The sequence below is a fragment of the Toxorhynchites rutilus genome, chromosome 2 (assembly GCF_029784135.1).
Source record: "Toxorhynchites rutilus septentrionalis strain SRP chromosome 2, ASM2978413v1, whole genome shotgun sequence".
Classification (NCBI taxonomy): domain Eukaryota; kingdom Metazoa; phylum Arthropoda; class Insecta; order Diptera; family Culicidae; genus Toxorhynchites; species Toxorhynchites rutilus.
Window position 1 is genome coordinate 38,493,724 of NC_073745.1, and position 17,780 is coordinate 38,511,503.

At 41.8% G+C, this 17,780-nt stretch overlaps 1 protein-coding gene across 1 annotated transcript; it reads right to left on the reverse strand.

Moving 5' to 3' along the window:
• Positions 1-10,341: 10,341 nt before the first annotated feature.
• On the reverse strand, positions 10,342-13,786 carry LOC129765477 (golgin subfamily A member 2). The gene is made up of 4 exons (XM_055765838.1): positions 13,691-13,786; positions 12,022-13,452; positions 11,722-11,958; positions 10,342-11,644 (listed from the first exon to the last, which is right to left on the reverse strand). The coding sequence occupies exons 1-4, from the start codon at positions 13,730-13,732 to the stop codon at positions 10,523-10,525; spliced, it is 2,832 nt and encodes a 943-aa protein (XP_055621813.1). The 5' UTR covers positions 13,733-13,786; the 3' UTR covers positions 10,342-10,522.
• Positions 13,787-17,780: the final 3,994 nt, after the last annotated feature.

The following is a 17,780-nucleotide window of genomic DNA, read 5'->3' on the forward strand; positions in this document are numbered from 1 at the left end:
GTATAAAGTGCAAGTCAGTTGGTCACACGGCTGCTTATTGTGCCAATAAAGAACGATGTGCCACTTGCGGAGAACAACATGAGGGGAAATCCTGCAGTGCGACTGAGCATAAGTGTCCATATTGCGGGGGATCCCCACACGTGCTCTCAGCTTGTGAAACATACAAGGCTCGCTGGGAGAAACAGAAGCGCTCTTTGAGGGAACGCTCTAAACGCACTTTCGCAGAAATTTTGAAGGGCGCTTCTCCACTGGCTCAAGAACAACAACCAATCAATACACACAATGTCTTCGCTACGTTGCCAGTTGACAAAATGGAAGCGGATACAGCTAATGGGGGCATTTCTCAAGGGAATCCCCGGCGCAAAAATGTGACCACTCTTAAAGTTCAAGGACAAGTCCCTCCGGTGATACCCCCTGTTAGCTTGCCCAAAAAATCGAGTGCAGCGGATAAGCAAAATCAGGTCCTTCCTGGCCTCCGTGGTAGTAGTTCACCTTCGAACGACCCAGCACTCGAGGGGACATCAAAAACCCCAACTGTCCCTGTTTTTCCGTCAAGTTCAACTTCCCAATCGGGATTTATAAAGTTGTCTGACCTTGTGGATCAAATCTTCACGTGTTTTAATGTTTCCGACTCCATCAGAACCATTGTCACCGCAATGCTTCCAGTACTAAAGACAATTTTGCAGCAATTGATGCAAACATGGCCCCTCCTTGCAATGATTATCTCTCTTGATGTCTAATTTAAATAGAGAGGTCGGAGATATCACTGTTTTACAGTGGAATTGTCGTAGTCTTATGCCTAAATTGGATACATTCAAATTTCTAATTCATAAACTCAATTGTGATGTTTTTGCTCTATCCGAAACCTGGCTCTCTTCTCAAAATAATCTCTCTTTCCACGATTTTAATATAATACGTTTGGACCGCGATGACAGATACGGAGGGGTACTATTGGGGATCAATAAGTGTCACTCCTTTTTTAGAATTGACCTTCCACCTATTGGAGGGATCGAAGCTGTTGCTTGTCATGCAAACATCAGAGGCAAAGACCTCTGTATAGTCAGCTTGTATTGGCCTCCGAGAGCTGCGGTTAGCCGCAAGCAACTTGTTGACATGTGCTCACTCCTTCCTGAGCCACGATTAATCTTGGGAGACTTCAACTCTCACGGAACTGCCTGGGGGGAACCGTACGACGATAATCGTTCATCGTTGATATATGACCTTTGTAACAGCTTCAATATGACCGTTTTGAACACTGGGGAAACAACACGTGTACCTAAACCTCTTGACCTCTCGCTTTGCTCGAATTCACTATCGTTAGATTGCAAGTGGAATGTAATCCAGGACCCCAACGGTAGTGACCACTTGCCAATCAAAATTTCTATCACCAATGGGTTGAATTCTTCTGAATCAATAAACATGGCATACGACCTCACAAGACACATTGACTGGAAAAAATATGCGGACGCGATTGCTCTAGCCATCAATTCCAGAGATGGTTTGCCTCCATTGGAGGAGTATAACTTTTCTCGTTTGATCTATGACAGCGCGGTTCGCGCTCAAACGAAACCCATCCCAGGTTCCACTATTCGTCGAAGGCCTCCCAATCCATGGTGGGATGGCCAGTGTTCCAAGCTTTATGGAGATAAATCGAATGCATTTAAAGCTTTTCGGAAACGTGGAACCAAGAATTTTCAAACGTATTTGGACCTTGAAAATCAATTTAAAAACTTGATCAAAGGGAAAAAACGTGCTTATTGGCGAAATTTCGTGAGAGGTTTATCACGAGAAACGTCAATGAAAAAATTATGGAAAGTGGCTCGAAACATGAGAAATCGCTCTTCATCCAATGAAAGCGAGGAATATTAACATCGATGGATTTTTAATTTTGCACGAAAGGTTTGTCCCGATTCCGCTCCAGTGCAAAGAATGATTCGAGATATACCACAAGATAGGTGCGATCTTGATTCCGAGTTTTCGATGGTAGAATTCTCTCTTGCTCTCCTTTCATGTAACAATTCTGCTCCGGGATCGGATAGAATTAAGTTCAACTTGCTGAAAAATCTCCCTGATGTGGCGAAACATCGCTTGTTGAATTTATTCAATCGGTTTCTGGAGCATAATATTGTTCCAGATGATTGGAGACAAGTGCGAATTTTAGCTATTCAAAAACCCGGAAGGCCCGCGTCCGACTTCAATTCGTACCGCCCAATAGCAATGCTGTCTTGTATACGGAAATTGTTGGAGAAAATTATCTTGTTTCGCCTTGATCGATGGGTTGAAACGAATGGCCTACTCTCAGATACACAATATGGGTTCCGCAGGGGCAAGGGGACGAATGATTGTCTTGCGTTGCTTTCTTCAGAAATTCAAATGGCTTACGCCGAAAAAAAAACAAATGGCTTCAGTATTCTTGGACATAAAGGGGGCCTTTGATTCTGTTTCAATAGAGGTTTTGTCAGACAAATTACAATCTCGGGGTCTGCCGCCTCTATTGAATAATATGTTATATAACTTGCTTTGTGAGAAACATTTGAACTTTTCTCACGGAGATTCGGCAATAAGTCGGGTCTCTTACATGGGACTCCCCCAGGGCTTATGTTTAAGCCCCCTTTTGTACAACTTCTACGTAAGCGACATTGACAATTGCCTTATACAAAATTGCAGCCTAAGACAACTTGCAGATGATGGAGTGGTGTCTGTCGTAGGATCAAACGAATCCGACCTGCAAGAACCCTTACAAGATACATTGAACAATTTTTCAACCTGAGCCATTGGGCTAGGGATCGAATTCTCCACGGAGAAAACAGAGATGGTGGTTTTTTCTAGGAAGCATAAACCAGCAAAACCAAAGCTTCAACTTTTGGGTAAACCGATCACTCATGCTATGTCATTCAAGTATCTTGGGGTCTGGTTCGACTCTAAATGTACTTGGGGGGCCCATATTAGGTATCTAAGTAAAAAATGTCAACAAAGAATAAACTTTCTCCGTACAATTACCGGCACCTGGTGGGGAGCCCATCCCGAAGATCTTATAATGTTGTATCGAACAACTATTCTCTCAGTGATGGAGTATGGCAGTTTCTGTTTTCAATCAGCTGCCAAAACACACCTCATTAAACTCGAGCGAATTCAGTATCTTTGTCTCCGTATCGCGTTGGGATGTATACCCTCAACGCATACCATGAGTCTCGAGGTTTTGGCAGGCCTACTCCCACTAAAAGATCGCTTCAATTTATTATCTCTTCGGTTCCTCATCCGGTGTAAGGTTATGAACCCATTGGTGATCGGAAATTTTGAGCAGCTGATCGAGCTAAATTTTCATTCTGGATTCATGAGCTCATATCATGAATTCGTCTCCATGCAGGTTAATCCTTCTTCGTATATTCCCAACCGTGTTTGTTTTCCTGACTACATCAATTCCTCTGTGCATTTTGATCTGTCCATGAAGCAAGATATCCATGGATATTCAGATTGCCAACGATCGAGGATCGCTCCAACGATCTTCGATGAAAAATATAGGGGTATCAATTGTGATAATATGTACTTTACTGATGGGTCCTCTATGAATGAGTCCACAGGATTTGGAGTGTTCAACGAATTTTTTAGCACCTCACACAGTCTTCAGAATCCTTGCTCAGTGTATATTGCTGAATTGGCAGCGATATACTGGGCGCTGGACAGCGTCGCCTCACGACCTGTTGAATACTATTACATTGTAACGGATAGTCTTAGCTCTGTCGAAGCTATCCGTTCAGTGAGGCCGGAAAAGCACTCGCCGTACACCGTGAGAGAATACGAGAAATTTTGAGTGCTTTATCCAGACGCTGTTATGTCATTACCTTTGTCTGGGTCCCTTCACATTGCTCAATTCTGGGTAATGAGAGGGCTGACTCAATAGCAAAGGTAGGTGCAATTGAAGGCGATATTTATCAGCCTCAAATCGCCTTCAATGAATTTTATTCTTTAGTCCGCAAAAATACCATAGTTAACTGGCAACGCAAATGGAACGAAGATGAATTAGGCCGGTGGCTCCACTCGATTATCCCTAAGGTTAGCCTCAAACCATGGTTCAAAAGTCTGGACTTGAGTCGGGACTTTATTCGCACCTTCTCCCGACTCATGTCCAATCACTGTTCGTTAGATGCGCTACTCTTTCGTATTAATATTGCCAACAGCAATCTTTGTGTTTGTGGCCAAGGTTACCACGACATCGAGCATGTTGCTTGGTCGTGCGAGCTGTATCTTGTCGCCAGATCGAATTTAGTAGTCACCCTTCGGGCCCGAGGAAGGCAGCCCATGATGCCGGTGAGAGACGTGTTGGCTCGGTTAGACCTTGATTACATGTCCCAAATATATGTATTCCTTAAAGCTATCGATCTTCGTGTGTGATTGTCCTTATACCCTTAGTTTTTCCTTTTCCTTTTCCTTTGTGAGAGATCGGATCCCTTCTTAAGAATAAGATGAAATGTAAATACATATTAGATATAAGATAGGTTTAAGAATTGAGTGTGATGAGTGTGATTGAGAGTGTGAGTGTGATCATTGTCAACATATCCTCATATCCCCTCCTTTTCCTGAAGAAAATATGTCACCCTTCTAAACTCGAGTTGACCGCGAGTAATCGGTTTCCTATATTATTAACATTAGAATTAAGGAAAAATGTATATATACTAGTAACAATACAGTAAGGAGTTCGGCTCCTTTAAACCTATGTAACTGAGTCTGTAAAAATAAACGATTTAAATAAAAAAAAAATTAGAAAATCCGCGTAAAAAAACCCTCATAAAAAACCGCGTAAAAAAAAGGCACGGAAAAACAGCGTGAAAGTCGAGTTTGAAGTAACACACGAAGACCTGAGAGCGGCCGAAAACCAAATTTTGAAAATGGTGCAATGGTCGTCTTACCCGGAAGAAATGACAATTATGTCGAACAACATAAATGCAGCATGCGGTGAACAGCGTCCACTTGATAAAAGAAGCTCTCTCTTCAAACTTACTCCCATGTTAGACGATGAAGGCATTCTACGCATCGACAGCCGCACAGGAGCGGCACGTGTGGACTCATATGACGTCAAGTATCCCATAATACTTCCTCGAAAACATTATGTGACGTATCTAATCGTGGACAACTATCACCGGAAATTCCTTCACGGAAATGCAGAGACGATGGTTAACGAGCTTAGACAGCGATATTATATTTCCCGAATGCGAGTTGTTGTGAGAGCTGTATCGCGATCATGTCAGTGGTGCAAGGTGTATAAGAGTCAGCCAACCATCCCTAAAATGGGTCCACTGCCTGAAGCTCGTCTATCTCCTGGTGTCCGGCCATTTAGTTATGTCGGGATCGACTACTTTGGGCCGATCCTCGTAAAGGTTGGTCGAGCCAACGCAATACGATGGGTGTGTCTCATCACATGCTTGACTATACGAGCAGTGCATGTAGAAGTTGCAAGAGATTTGTCCACACCGTCTTGCATAGAGTGCATCCGCAGATTCGTCGACCGAAGAGGAGCGCCACTGGAGATTTATTCCGACAACGGACGAAACTTTGTGGGAGCCAACGGAGTGCTGCGAGAGCAGATAAAAAAAATTGATGAAGAAGTAGCTGCAACTTTTACCAACACACGGACTAAGTCGTATTTCATACCACCAGCATCCCCTCACATGGGGGGTTCCTGGGAGAGACTGGTGCGTTCTATTAAGGTAGCCATAACCAGTATACCCCAGAACAACAAACTCGATGACTTCGCCCTGTGAACGCTGGTGGTGGATGCAGAAGCAATCGTCAATTGCCGCCCACTGACATATTTACCACTAGATTCACCAGAACAGGAAGCACTCACCCCAAACCATTTCCTTCTGGGAAGTTCGAGGGGTGTTAAGCAACCTTCAATTGAATTAGGGCGTTCCGACAAGACCATCAGCAACACTTGGACGATTATACAAAATTACTTGGACCATTTTTGGAAACGTTGGGTTCGCGAATACCTGCCAACACTAACGAGGCGCACCAAATGGTTTGGGGATGTCAAGCCTGTTGGTGTTGGAGATATGGTGATCTTGATCGATGACAAGAAGCGCAACGGATGGGTTCGTGGCCGTGTATTAGACGTGACGAAAGGGAAAGATGGTCGAGTTCGACAAGCGGTTGTCCAGACGACAGACGGATTATTTAGGAGACCGGTTTCGAAATTGGCGGTGCTGGACCTTTGTGGAAATAGTAACGCTGGAGTCAACACTCAGCCTTACGGGGAGGGGGATGTTGACGATTCAGCCCCACATTTAGCAACCTTGCCGTTATCAGTGCCACTCACTGGCTAGATAAGGAAACTGACACAGGAATAAGCAAACGAGATCGGTTGAATGCTTGACGTAAAAAAAAGAAGTTTTTTTGTTACTTGAGGAGAAAGGATAAAAGGTTGTTTTCAATTCGATTCAATTATAGAAGTGTTCAATAGTTTCTGAAGAGAATTATTAACACTACATTATAGCTGTCGTAGGTAGATAAAACTAATTATCATTGCGTACATATTCCTAAAAATTAAACTATGTTTCCATAGCAATCCCAGGAGTAAACGCACGCACAATTGAATTAACCTAAAAGAGCCTAATTCAATATATTTTAGAAGTAAGTCTGTTCCTATTCTAATAAAGGATCAATATTCATCTAATTGAAATCCATTATTAGGACCCTAAAAGGGAAGCCAAGATTTGTTCGGGGAGTAATAAAGCTTGAAGCCGTACCAAATTTGTAGGTTCATACATACGATAGACTTATACAATATGTAATTATCATTCAATAAATTTATAGCTTGAAGCATTACGCTAAAAAGAATCGGCGTTTGATTTTATTCCCGAACACTGGGTGTATTTGAAAAATTACATCATTAAAACATTTCATAATTGTGTGATCCTGAAGAGGCTTTCTTCTTCTGTAGGAGCATTGTACCACTGCGACCATTAGTTTGATCTATTGTAGTGCCTGAAGAGGCTTATTGGGTACTGTTTCTTCACTCCATCAATGGTATAATCTAGTGATGATGGCAGTCTTTGGATGGTGCATATCACGATAAAAGATGCCGAAGTAGAATGAGATATACTGTAAACTGCCCTCTGTGGCCATGAACGAGATGGCTCCTGCGTTATGTATGGATAAAATTATGAAATGTTTATATGGAGGGTGAATGAATAGTTTCTACATTGGCATTTTCGCTCCAAACCAATAGAACACGAAAATAAATGCGCCAATGCGAATTCTAATTTTTTTTCCTACGTATGAGCCTTTATTGGCTGATACGAACACAAAAAAAATAGAAAGCTCAAATCGAATGATCGATGCGCAATTGATTTTAATATATAAATATCGAAATAAATTGTTTCGGCTATGAAGCCATTCCCAACCAGGGGTATGACTCAAACGTCAAATCCCTCATATTGCCGGAGTACCCAATATTGCTGCGGTTTACTGACATTTTGGTTCTGTCAATTACTGTTTTTTACAACTCGGTCCGGTTATATAGTCGAATAGTGGCTAGCTATAAGCTCCATGTTAAATGTGAACACCTCCATGTGAAACCGAAATATGAAAATCGCTCATGCAGTTAGAAATAAAGCATCGCATTTTTCTTTATTTTTACTATCTCCGTGATTTCAACGATTTCAATCCTCGCAAATGATATGTTGGTAAACAAATGATGCCATATTGATTTTGATTTTGAGGAGCCGATCTGGCGTGGAGGTAACATCCATACTTCTCACGCTCAAGATCACGAGTTCAATTCTCACTCCCGACATTCTTCCAAAATGGAAGGTAAAAGTGACGAACCAGCCAGAAGCGTTGAAAGTCACTATAATACAGAAAAAAAAATTGATTTTGAGTAGCCTATATTCAATTGATGTCTAACCCCTGTTCCCAACAATATGCTACCAGCTAGTATTTACACTCATAATAGGCTTCGAATTTCAATAGGGCTGTGACAATTGCATGCTACATATCATAAATCCCAATACTTCCAACGACAATTCCAGCACACCACATTTTTTGTGCAGTGAAGTATCGATTTCCCATGAATTATATTGAGCCTTCAATCTCAAGCATCAGCATGCGACAATCGGGCTAAAAGTCTCTGAAATAAATATATATAAAAACGCCTACTACTATCTCACGGCAGAACATATGGAACATCAATTTTCCGATTGCTCGCAGTATAAACCTTCCTTGCGCGGGAACAAACCCACAAAATAGACAGAACAAATCGAACGATCCTTTCTCGCCAGAAAATCCGATACGTTGTGACAGGCACATTTATTCTTTTGTCACTGCTGCTGTCGATGTAGCTCGTATGCTAGACATCGCCTTTCATGCGGTTTTACTGGCTAATGAATCACAAGGGGTGGTGCTTGCGATGCAGTTTTCACTTCTTTGCAGGGACTGAAAACTAAGCGACTTGCACCAATGTATACGAAATTCTCTCGATTGAGTGGAAGGGCCGTCGATTAAATGTATCATGTCAATAATGCCACGCTATCACCCGAACAAGTATCGACAGCCGCCAGGAAGTTCCGGTTTATTGAACCGAGTTCTTGTGAACGTTGACTGTATCCTCAAGGTTGTGGTCAAATAAAATTTATCAATGTCGGTTGGCCACGATGGGATTTCACTCGTACTAAAACTCACCAATTCGCTTCTCTTCTACGTTCCCGGTACATAAGAAAGGGGACAAATCGAACATTGCTAACTGCTGGGACATTCCCACTCGATGGCTTCTCAGAGGGATGCCAGACAGACGCCATTTGTACCGACATGTCAGCTGCCTTCGACAAGTTAAACCACACAATCACAGTGGCCAAGTTGAAACGCAAGGCAGAACAAACTGCGTGAAGATTGGTGAGCTTCTGCCCTCATATCTTCAGGAATACTACAGGGCAGCCGCCACGGTCCGCTTATTTTTCTATGTCAGGGGACAATTACTGCAATTCTAAGATAACTTATTCAAAGACAACTGGATTTCTTTGCAACGTCGCATACATTGTTATCATCGAGACAACTAGGCTTTAACTTTCGCACGATGAAATCTTTCACCGACATTTACCTGTAATTTACAATGGACGAATATTCTGACTGGCCCAAGACGGCTCCGGAATAATGCACTTCTCTGACTTCCCGTCCTATAGCATCCCGATTCACTTTGGCACCATTCTTCAATTTCCGTTAGATATTTGCCCAATAGTTTTCGATTGGATGGAATGAGGGGCAACTGGGAGGATTGAGGTCTTTTTCAATGTTATCGACCCCATTGTCACGGTACCACTGAAGCACTCGACTGTAGCGGCAGCTTGCCAAACCTGGACAAAACTTTACCGGACCTTTGTGAGCTTTAATAAACGGAAGGAGACGTTTCTGCAGGCGCTCTACCCTATACTTTTTCTAGTCTATTGTCGTATTCGTGAACAGAACCTTGGTTTTCTGTCCACAGCTGCAAATCCCTTGCCATATCAAAAACTTTCTGGTAAATTTATCAGCGAAAACGAACCTTAATTTGCTGAGGACATCTCCTCTGGCAGTACCCTTATAGAATTTGAGACCCGGGAGCTGTCCAATATCAATTTTCACGCACGTTTCGTCATCCATCAGCATGCATCCTTGGTACTTCATTCAATCTTTTTTGTACAACTTTCGAGCGCATCTTTTGGCCAACGGATTTTGCTTCAGCGTCCTGTTTGGTTGCTTGTAGGCACAGAAATTACGATAAACTTCTCGCATACGGATTTTCTGGATGGTACTTTGGTTAGAGTTGTTTTTTTTTTGGCATGTCATAGTCCTCTAATCCATCCGAAAAACAGTTGTACATTCACAGAAACAACCACAATTTAGCCACTCTCAGCGATTTCGTGATTTTAGTACCTTATTACTTGGCTTCAATCATGCACAACTTTTCCAAAACAAAACAGATGAACGTCAAACTTTTTACCGCCGGAAATACAAAATTTCCAAACAATTTGTTGTCAAAAGATTTCAAATACACTCACTACAACACCTGCTCTAAGATGAACAGTGATTCCGGATTCTAATCTGATCAAACCTTATTTTGAAGAACTTGATTTTTAGGGAATCCAACAAGATTTTCCGCATTATTGAACTACTCTTTATTCTGTTCTATCCAAATTCACTTTGCAGCAATCAAATCTAATCTGAATGGACGCCATAAATCAAGTCATTGGAACATGAATTCTATCTCAAAATCATAATCACTCTGCAGTGGTTTTTTAACATGCTTTCCCGCTGACCAGTTTGTATTAAATGTTCGTCATCAAACCGATTGAAAAGACCGAAAACGAATTGGAACTAAAATCACTGTTTTATGTTTAAATATTAAAAAAATAAACTACAGTTACACTGTAAAGCATTTCTTTACGTGAAGGGCATAAACACCGACTATTTTGAACATAAACATAAAAACTGTACTACATTCTGCAAATGACTTATGGAGCTTTGTCTCGCGCGTTTCGATGAAATAAATTCAAACGGTTTCCAATCGGCCGGAACAGCAAGAGCAGTGTTGTACACCACTCCCGTAGGCAACATTTGCCTCCTTGATATCGGTCAGAAGAGACAATATCCGACCAGCGGTTTCGGTCGGTTTGATGTGCACTTTTGTCTCGTCCCGATCTCCATTCTCGTTAGCGGGTCGGGAGTTACTGTCAGGGGTGGTGGGCAGGTCAATGAGAGGTGACGTTGTGGAATGCAATTGGTCAGATAATGGCGTTGGACTTGAGAAAAATTTCGCACCTGATCCACCACCCTTCTCCAGCACCAGCTGGTGGACGAGAGAATTCAGTTCCTTAAGCTTCAGCTTCATCATTTCGCGATCGTTTGCTAACCGCTGCAGCTGGTGATCACGTTCCATGTCTTTTTGTTTGAGCAGACGGCGTTGCTGCTGATACAGTGTGATATATTCACCGATTGTTTCGGTTTCTCCTTGCAGTTGCATTACCAAATGCTCCAAACGTTGCTTCTCGTCTGTCAACTCGGCTACTTCCAGCATGGTGCGCCTGAAACGTTCCTGTAGTTTTTCCATGGCTTCGCTGTTTGGAAGACTAATTGCCGAAACATTATCGCTGATGCCATCGGATTGATCTTTACCGTTTTCCACACTGTGGTTCGGGCTAGCCTTTGCTCTGCTCTGAAAACTATTGATGACCTTGACTAATTCTTCCTTCTCTTGTTTTAAAATTTCAATTTCCCTGTGGGGATCATGGTGACCGTGATGATGAGTCTCATTGTCGTGGTCATTATTGCAAGAATGTTCGATTTTGTTAGCGCTAGACAATGTATCGTTTCGATGGTTCTGCAGCAGTTGAAGTTGTTCTTGTGTGCGTTGCAGTTCAAGCTGTAACACGTTACCATCATTTGCTCTGGATTCGTAATACCGCAATCGATCGATCTCTTGATGTTGCTGCAGAATTTGCTTATTCAGTTCAACGGTTTCGTGTGCTAAACGAATCATTTCTTCATCCTTATAGTGAAGCTTCTCTCGGATCGAGTTTAATTCACTTTCTAGGTGACCGTAGGTAGCTTTCATTTCTTTTCCAAGATGAAGCTCTGTTTGCAGTTTGTCTGTCAGTTCGAGTTTATCGTTGCTCTTGAATAAAATTGTCAATTTTTAAGCAACGTCATGTATGTAATTTGTAATGTCACATTACCCCATACAATACTTACAATTTGCACGAAAGCTTTCTGCATTTCTTCCAGCTGTGCTTTTAGTTCCATATTTTGAGAAACCGCACGAGAGGCACCTACTTTCCCGCTTTCGATTTCCGCAATCAGTTTAGCGAAATCTGGTTTGTCCATTTGCAGTCGATCCACCGTAAGCAACAGTTCAGCTATTCGTTCCTCGTTTTGTTTATTCTTTTCTTCATATTTTTGCCGTAGCTGTTCGACGGATTCATTTTCCTTCTGAAATTGAAAAAAAAACACATAAGCACATGATCATTGTTTCAATGAGGATTTTCGACCAACCATATATTCGGCCCGTTCCACCTCCATGGTGGAAACCTTCTCTTTTAACAGCCTTATCTCGGCCTCAAGAGCTGTGTGCCGCGTTCCGTCAACCTCCGACGGATCCTCCTGATTCTGGGCGGCGTACGTTTTCTGCTTTATCATTTGCTGTTGAATTTGTCTCTCTAGTTCACCTACGTGCCTCACCAAATTCTCTTCGCGCGTTGAAAGACGGTTATTTTCCTCGGTCAACTCTTGAATCTTATCCGCTAGGTTAGCAACCTCTTTGTTTAAATGTAGCACATAGTTTTGATATTGTTGGTTGCTCTGGTCCCGCTCGTTTCCAATTTGTTTGATAAGTTCCTGCAAATCTTTCACTTGCTGAGATTTAATAAGGTTCTGCTGACTCAGCGACTCTATTTTTGCGTTATAATCTTGATCGTCGTCCGACGAAAGTTGCTCTATTCGAAGTTTTGCCAAACTCAGGTCGTATCGACTCTGTTCTAACTCATCCTGAACGGAACGGTATTCCTTATTTCGAACAGTCAGTTTTTGCTTCATCTCACCCAAATCCTCCAGCAAATCTTCGTATAGCTTGCGGAATTTGTTTGCTTCTTCTTGGTGCTCGTGTAACTGTTTGGAAATCGTTCGTTCCAATTCATCGAACTTTCGTCCCGACTGTCTGCTTCCTTCGATTTCCTTCTCCAACTTTTGCACTGTAGCCCTAGATGCTTTTAGCCGATTCTGCAGTTCGTCGCTCTCCGCCGTTTTCTCCTTCACCAAACTCTGATACTTGCTCAGGGTCGCAGTCAGTTCGGCTTTCTCGCCAACCAACATACCGACGGCCTGTGTCTGCAGTCGTAGCTGTTCTTGAATTGGTCCTAATTCGGTCGTCACTTTGGTGCTGTTCTCCAACTTCAACCGATCGATGTCGTTCTTGAGCTCTTCCGTCAGCGATTGATTGTTTCGCAACCTCAGTCGAAGTTCGTCATTTTCGAGCCTCTGAGCGTTTAACGTACGCAGCAGGTCTGCCTTTTCCGACTCCAGTTCCAGTATAGTATTCTGGGGACCCAAATCAGCGCTCGCGTTCGCGATCAGTTGACCAATCTCGCTGGAAATACGATTAATGCTATGTACACTGGCCTCCACAGGAGCCAGTGGTGGTGCTACTTGGGGTTCCATAGCGAGGAAATCTTGCATAGCCTGGCTGCCTCCGCTGGCGTTGAAGTAATTTGAAACACCGTATGATGAGGGTTGCTTTTCCGCTGCCAGAGGCTGCTCTTGCGGTAGATGATTTTGATTGCGTATGTCACTGTCTGTCACTGATGCTGCACATAAGTCGCTGAAACTGCTGCTGCTGTTCATAGACCCCGGAATAGGAGTTTCTCGTTCGGAATCATTTTCACTCCGGCAGCTAGTGTCCTGTTTTTGCTTCGATTGGTACTGCTTTAGCTGTAAAAAATAGTAGACATATAACATGAGTATCGCATTTGTCTGCAACAGAGCGGCACGCACAGGGCTGACGTGTCAAATACGCCGTCAGTTTAGACGCATGCAGAATTTCTAGCGAAAAGCGATTTAATGAACATTTATTTAGGCTGAATCTGATTAAAGTGCAAATATGGATGTAAGTACTATGAACAGAATCATCTGATTTTCCTTAAAACATTGTAAACTTCACAAAACAGACCTTTTTTCGAGCTGCAGCAATTTTCTCTCGCTTATCTGCCATGATTCCGACTTTTATGTTTTGATAAATGGTGCACTGGGCTAGGGATGTGCACAATTGCTCAAAATTCGCTGATGTTTTTCTTGCTCCATGGGCTGTAGATAACAGAAAGCTTGTACTAGAAAAAATAATTCTTAACTGGAGCCACAAAATTTGTTGTATTCGATACATTGATAGAATGCACAATTTTTCAGTACATTTTACCAAAATTCCGTAAAGCAAATGTCAGATATAATATATATTATTACGAGAGATCAGTACATTTTACTTATGATAATATTAGGTAGAGTGTTGTCATATATGAGCAACTGTGCACAGCTCGCAGTCACCATTTCTTTTATGAAAGTGAGGAGGTAAGCAGTTCGTTTTATTTAAAATATAATTATATACTTATATTTTTCTCGCTCGCGGAGCTTTTTTTTTCTGTATTAAAGTTTTTTTAGCACTTTTGGCTGGTTCGTCACTTTTGCTTCCATTTTTGGAAGAATATCGGGAGTGAGAATTGAACTCGTGATCTTGAGCGTGAGAGGTATGGATGTTACCACTACGCCAGATCGCCTCCGCTCGCGGAGCTATTTTCACAGGAATGAAATGCAGGTCCACACCGAATACACGCTTTGATGTCGCTGAGCAGCAGCGGTGTTACCAAACGAAGTTAGTGTGTTCCATAGGCGGCACTGTTTGTATTGGTGCATATTCAACCTAATAATAGGAGTTCTGCAAAAATGATTACAAATTTAATATTCAAAGTATTGCCAATCACTAGTCGCAATTTTTTCCCATCTTTCTGGCAATTCAGGGATCCCTTTGCGGAAATAATCGGCCGTATGTCGGCTAACCACGAATCGATACAATTTTTGACTTCATCAAAATTGGAAAAGTGAGGTTCAACCAGACCATGTTGCATCGATCGAAAAAAGTAGTAATCGGATGGAGCAATGTTTGGAGAATACGGCGGGTAGGATAGGACCTCCCATTTCAGCGTTTCCAAGTATGTTTTGATCGGTTGCGCGACATGCGGCCGAGTGCTCAAATTGTGGCCGTTTTTCCTTCGGTGCACAACTCAAACGCATCAATTGTTGTCGGTAGAGGTCCCCCATAATGGTTTCACTCGATTTTAGCAGCTCATAGTACACCACACCCCTTGTGCATCCGTGGCCGAGTGGTTAGCGTCTCACATTATCATGCCGGGTGTTCGGATTCGATTCCCGTTCTGGCCGGGGGATTTTTCGTCAGAGAAGTTTCCTTCGACTTGCACTGTGGTCACGCGTATTCTAGAGCTTGCCCCTTGGAATACATTCAAGGCGTGTTATTGGGCTTTAGAAATCTCAACTAAGTAATTGTAAATGACGCTAGTTAATACATACGTTGAGACGGCAAAAGTTCCACAGGGAACGTTAACGCCATTCAAGAAGTACACTACACCCAGCTGGTCCCACCAAATAGACAGCATAACCTTCTGGCCGTGAAAATTCCGCGCGGCCGTCAATGTTGCCCGACGGTATCCTTACGTTGCCCGACGTTTAGGATTGTCGTAATCGATCTGCTTTTCATCGCCAGTAACGATTCGATGCAAAAAACACTTTCTTTTATGCCGTAGGAGCAGTTGTTCTCACGTGAAGAAGCGGCGTTCGACGTCTCGTGGCTTCAATTCATAAGGCACCCAATGTCCTATCTTTCGGATCATTCACATTGCTTTCAAACGATCGGATATGGATTGCCGAGCTACTCCAAGTGTATCTGCAAGTTTTTGTTGTGCTTGTGACGGATTTTGATCGAGTAAAGCCTCCAATTCTTCATCTTCAAGCTTTTTTGGCGGTTCGGAACGATCTTCGTCTTCCAAGTCAAAATTACCACTTTTAAACCGTGCAAACCACGTCTAACACGTTCGCTCAGTTGGAGCATGGTCACCATAAACTTCCACCAAAATGACTTTCCCCAGTTTTTTCTTCATATTGAAGTAATGAAGTAACACTCCCCGCAAAAACGCTCTCGTTGGTACGAAATTCCACATATTCGAAGTGGCAAAAAAACTATGTTGTGAAGTGCTTCAACTTTTTGACATATACTGAAAAAGACGCGCAATTACAGTAGCTTTCCAACGAATGTCTTGAAATTTGATTCACTGGAATAATAATAAAGTTACGTCATTTGTTGTAAAACCGAAGAATAGTGACATATTTCTGCGCTTCTAAGTCTTCTTAAATCTGAGCCATGCATTAGTTATGTAGCTAGTGGAACACTATTACTCAGAAGTGAATTTCTGAATTAATCAGCTGGATAAGACGGGTAAGTCTTGCTAAAAATCAGCCGATTGCCCCCGCAAGCAAGCATCCCTTCAGAAGTTGTCGTGCGCTCTATATTACAGTAAAACAATATGAGCCGAAACAATCACTCAGTCAGCGCAGCGTGCTTTGTGAAACCCCCTGAACCTACACGTAGCTGCTTAAAACCTAATAACAAGAAAAACAACAACAGCGTTTCTGTCGTAAGCTTAACCGAACCATGCATGTTCTCTCATCTAAACGAGAACTTGGAGACAAGAATCCAATCATGTATGACAGATCTCAAGCGACACATTTGTGGTCTACAAAAACAATTGGCAGCTATGAAGAGTGAGTGGAATATAAACGTAAACAAACAGTCGCAATCGGTTTATCAAATGCGTTCATATGTTGACCGCAATACCCCGAACCTCAGCCGCTTGGAGATTTCCCAGGACCTAGTTATTTCTGGAATATCTTTTCGCTACGATGAGGACTTCAATCAAGTTTTCAGTCAAATAGTCGGCAGCCTTGGCATTACTGTGGATAAACTTTCTCTGGTGCGGATGCAAAGGATGTCGAGGATTCTCATTACTCCTCAATTATGACCACCCATACTTTGCCAGTTTGCTTTTAGGCGATCTCGAGATGAGTTTTTCCGGATTTATATGCGTCACCGACAGCAGCGTAGTGTACGAGTGTCAAACTCGGTATTTGCCGGGGGAGCTGACTCTTTGGGGCGCCAAAATCCAATATTTTTCCACAACAATTTTTTACCCGTATTATATGTCGTCTTTCAATTGAGTAAAAAAACATTCATCATGAGTAGTTGCTTCTGTTCGTACATAAAACCAATAACTTCTATTTGGTTTCTGCAAAATTGAAACACCCAACATCACATTACACCAATACTCTTTTAATTTTTCCGCTATACATGCCTAGGCGCCCCACCATGCTATGCAATGTTTTACAGTTATTGCTTAAAATTCCAAAAACTTCATTCGGAAATATAAATTTACTAAAATTTAATGTTATACATAATTGAATAACGAAAACCCTGACATTCTTTGGGGTATAGGCTTCATTTTAACATTACTTACAGGTTTCGATAGAGCCTATAATTGATAATACTAAGCATTTGCGAAAAAGTGACTGTTAAAACCAGTAATAAAATGTTTGCGTTAGCAGTTTCCGTAAAAAAAAACAAGCATCGTTAATTTTTATGTTTTTGTAGTTGTTTAAACTATTTTGTTTGCTGTTTTTATGTTAAGTGCTAGAAATGGTAAGAATCTCCTATAAACGGTCGAACAAATAATCTTTAATGCACAAATCTTCGTTAAAATTAGTATTTAAATATTGTTCGGAATTTGAGTTAATAACATAAACGGTGTTTGGAAATTGGGTCAATGACAAAAATGGTGTTCCGAATTTGAGACAAATGAAATTGAATATATTTTTAGCTTTTTACCATGAATATGTATTTGTAAATCAATTTTATTGTAGTCAAGGAAAAAAAAGGTTCTATTGTATTCAAAAATCAAAATAATTCCGCGAAACAGCACCATTTTGAGCTTAAGTGTTTGGAATTTGAGACAAAACTATACTATGCATATAGTTGGAACAGCATCCGGACACTTTGCTTTTAATTCCCGACAACTCCTTCGTTAAAATTTCATCGTTCACTCTGATTCGCCGTCTGGATTTAGAATCATCTTCTGAGTGTGTTTTTTTATTACGGACATGGGTTTGTGAAACACAAATATTTGTTTTGATTTTTTTCATTTTTT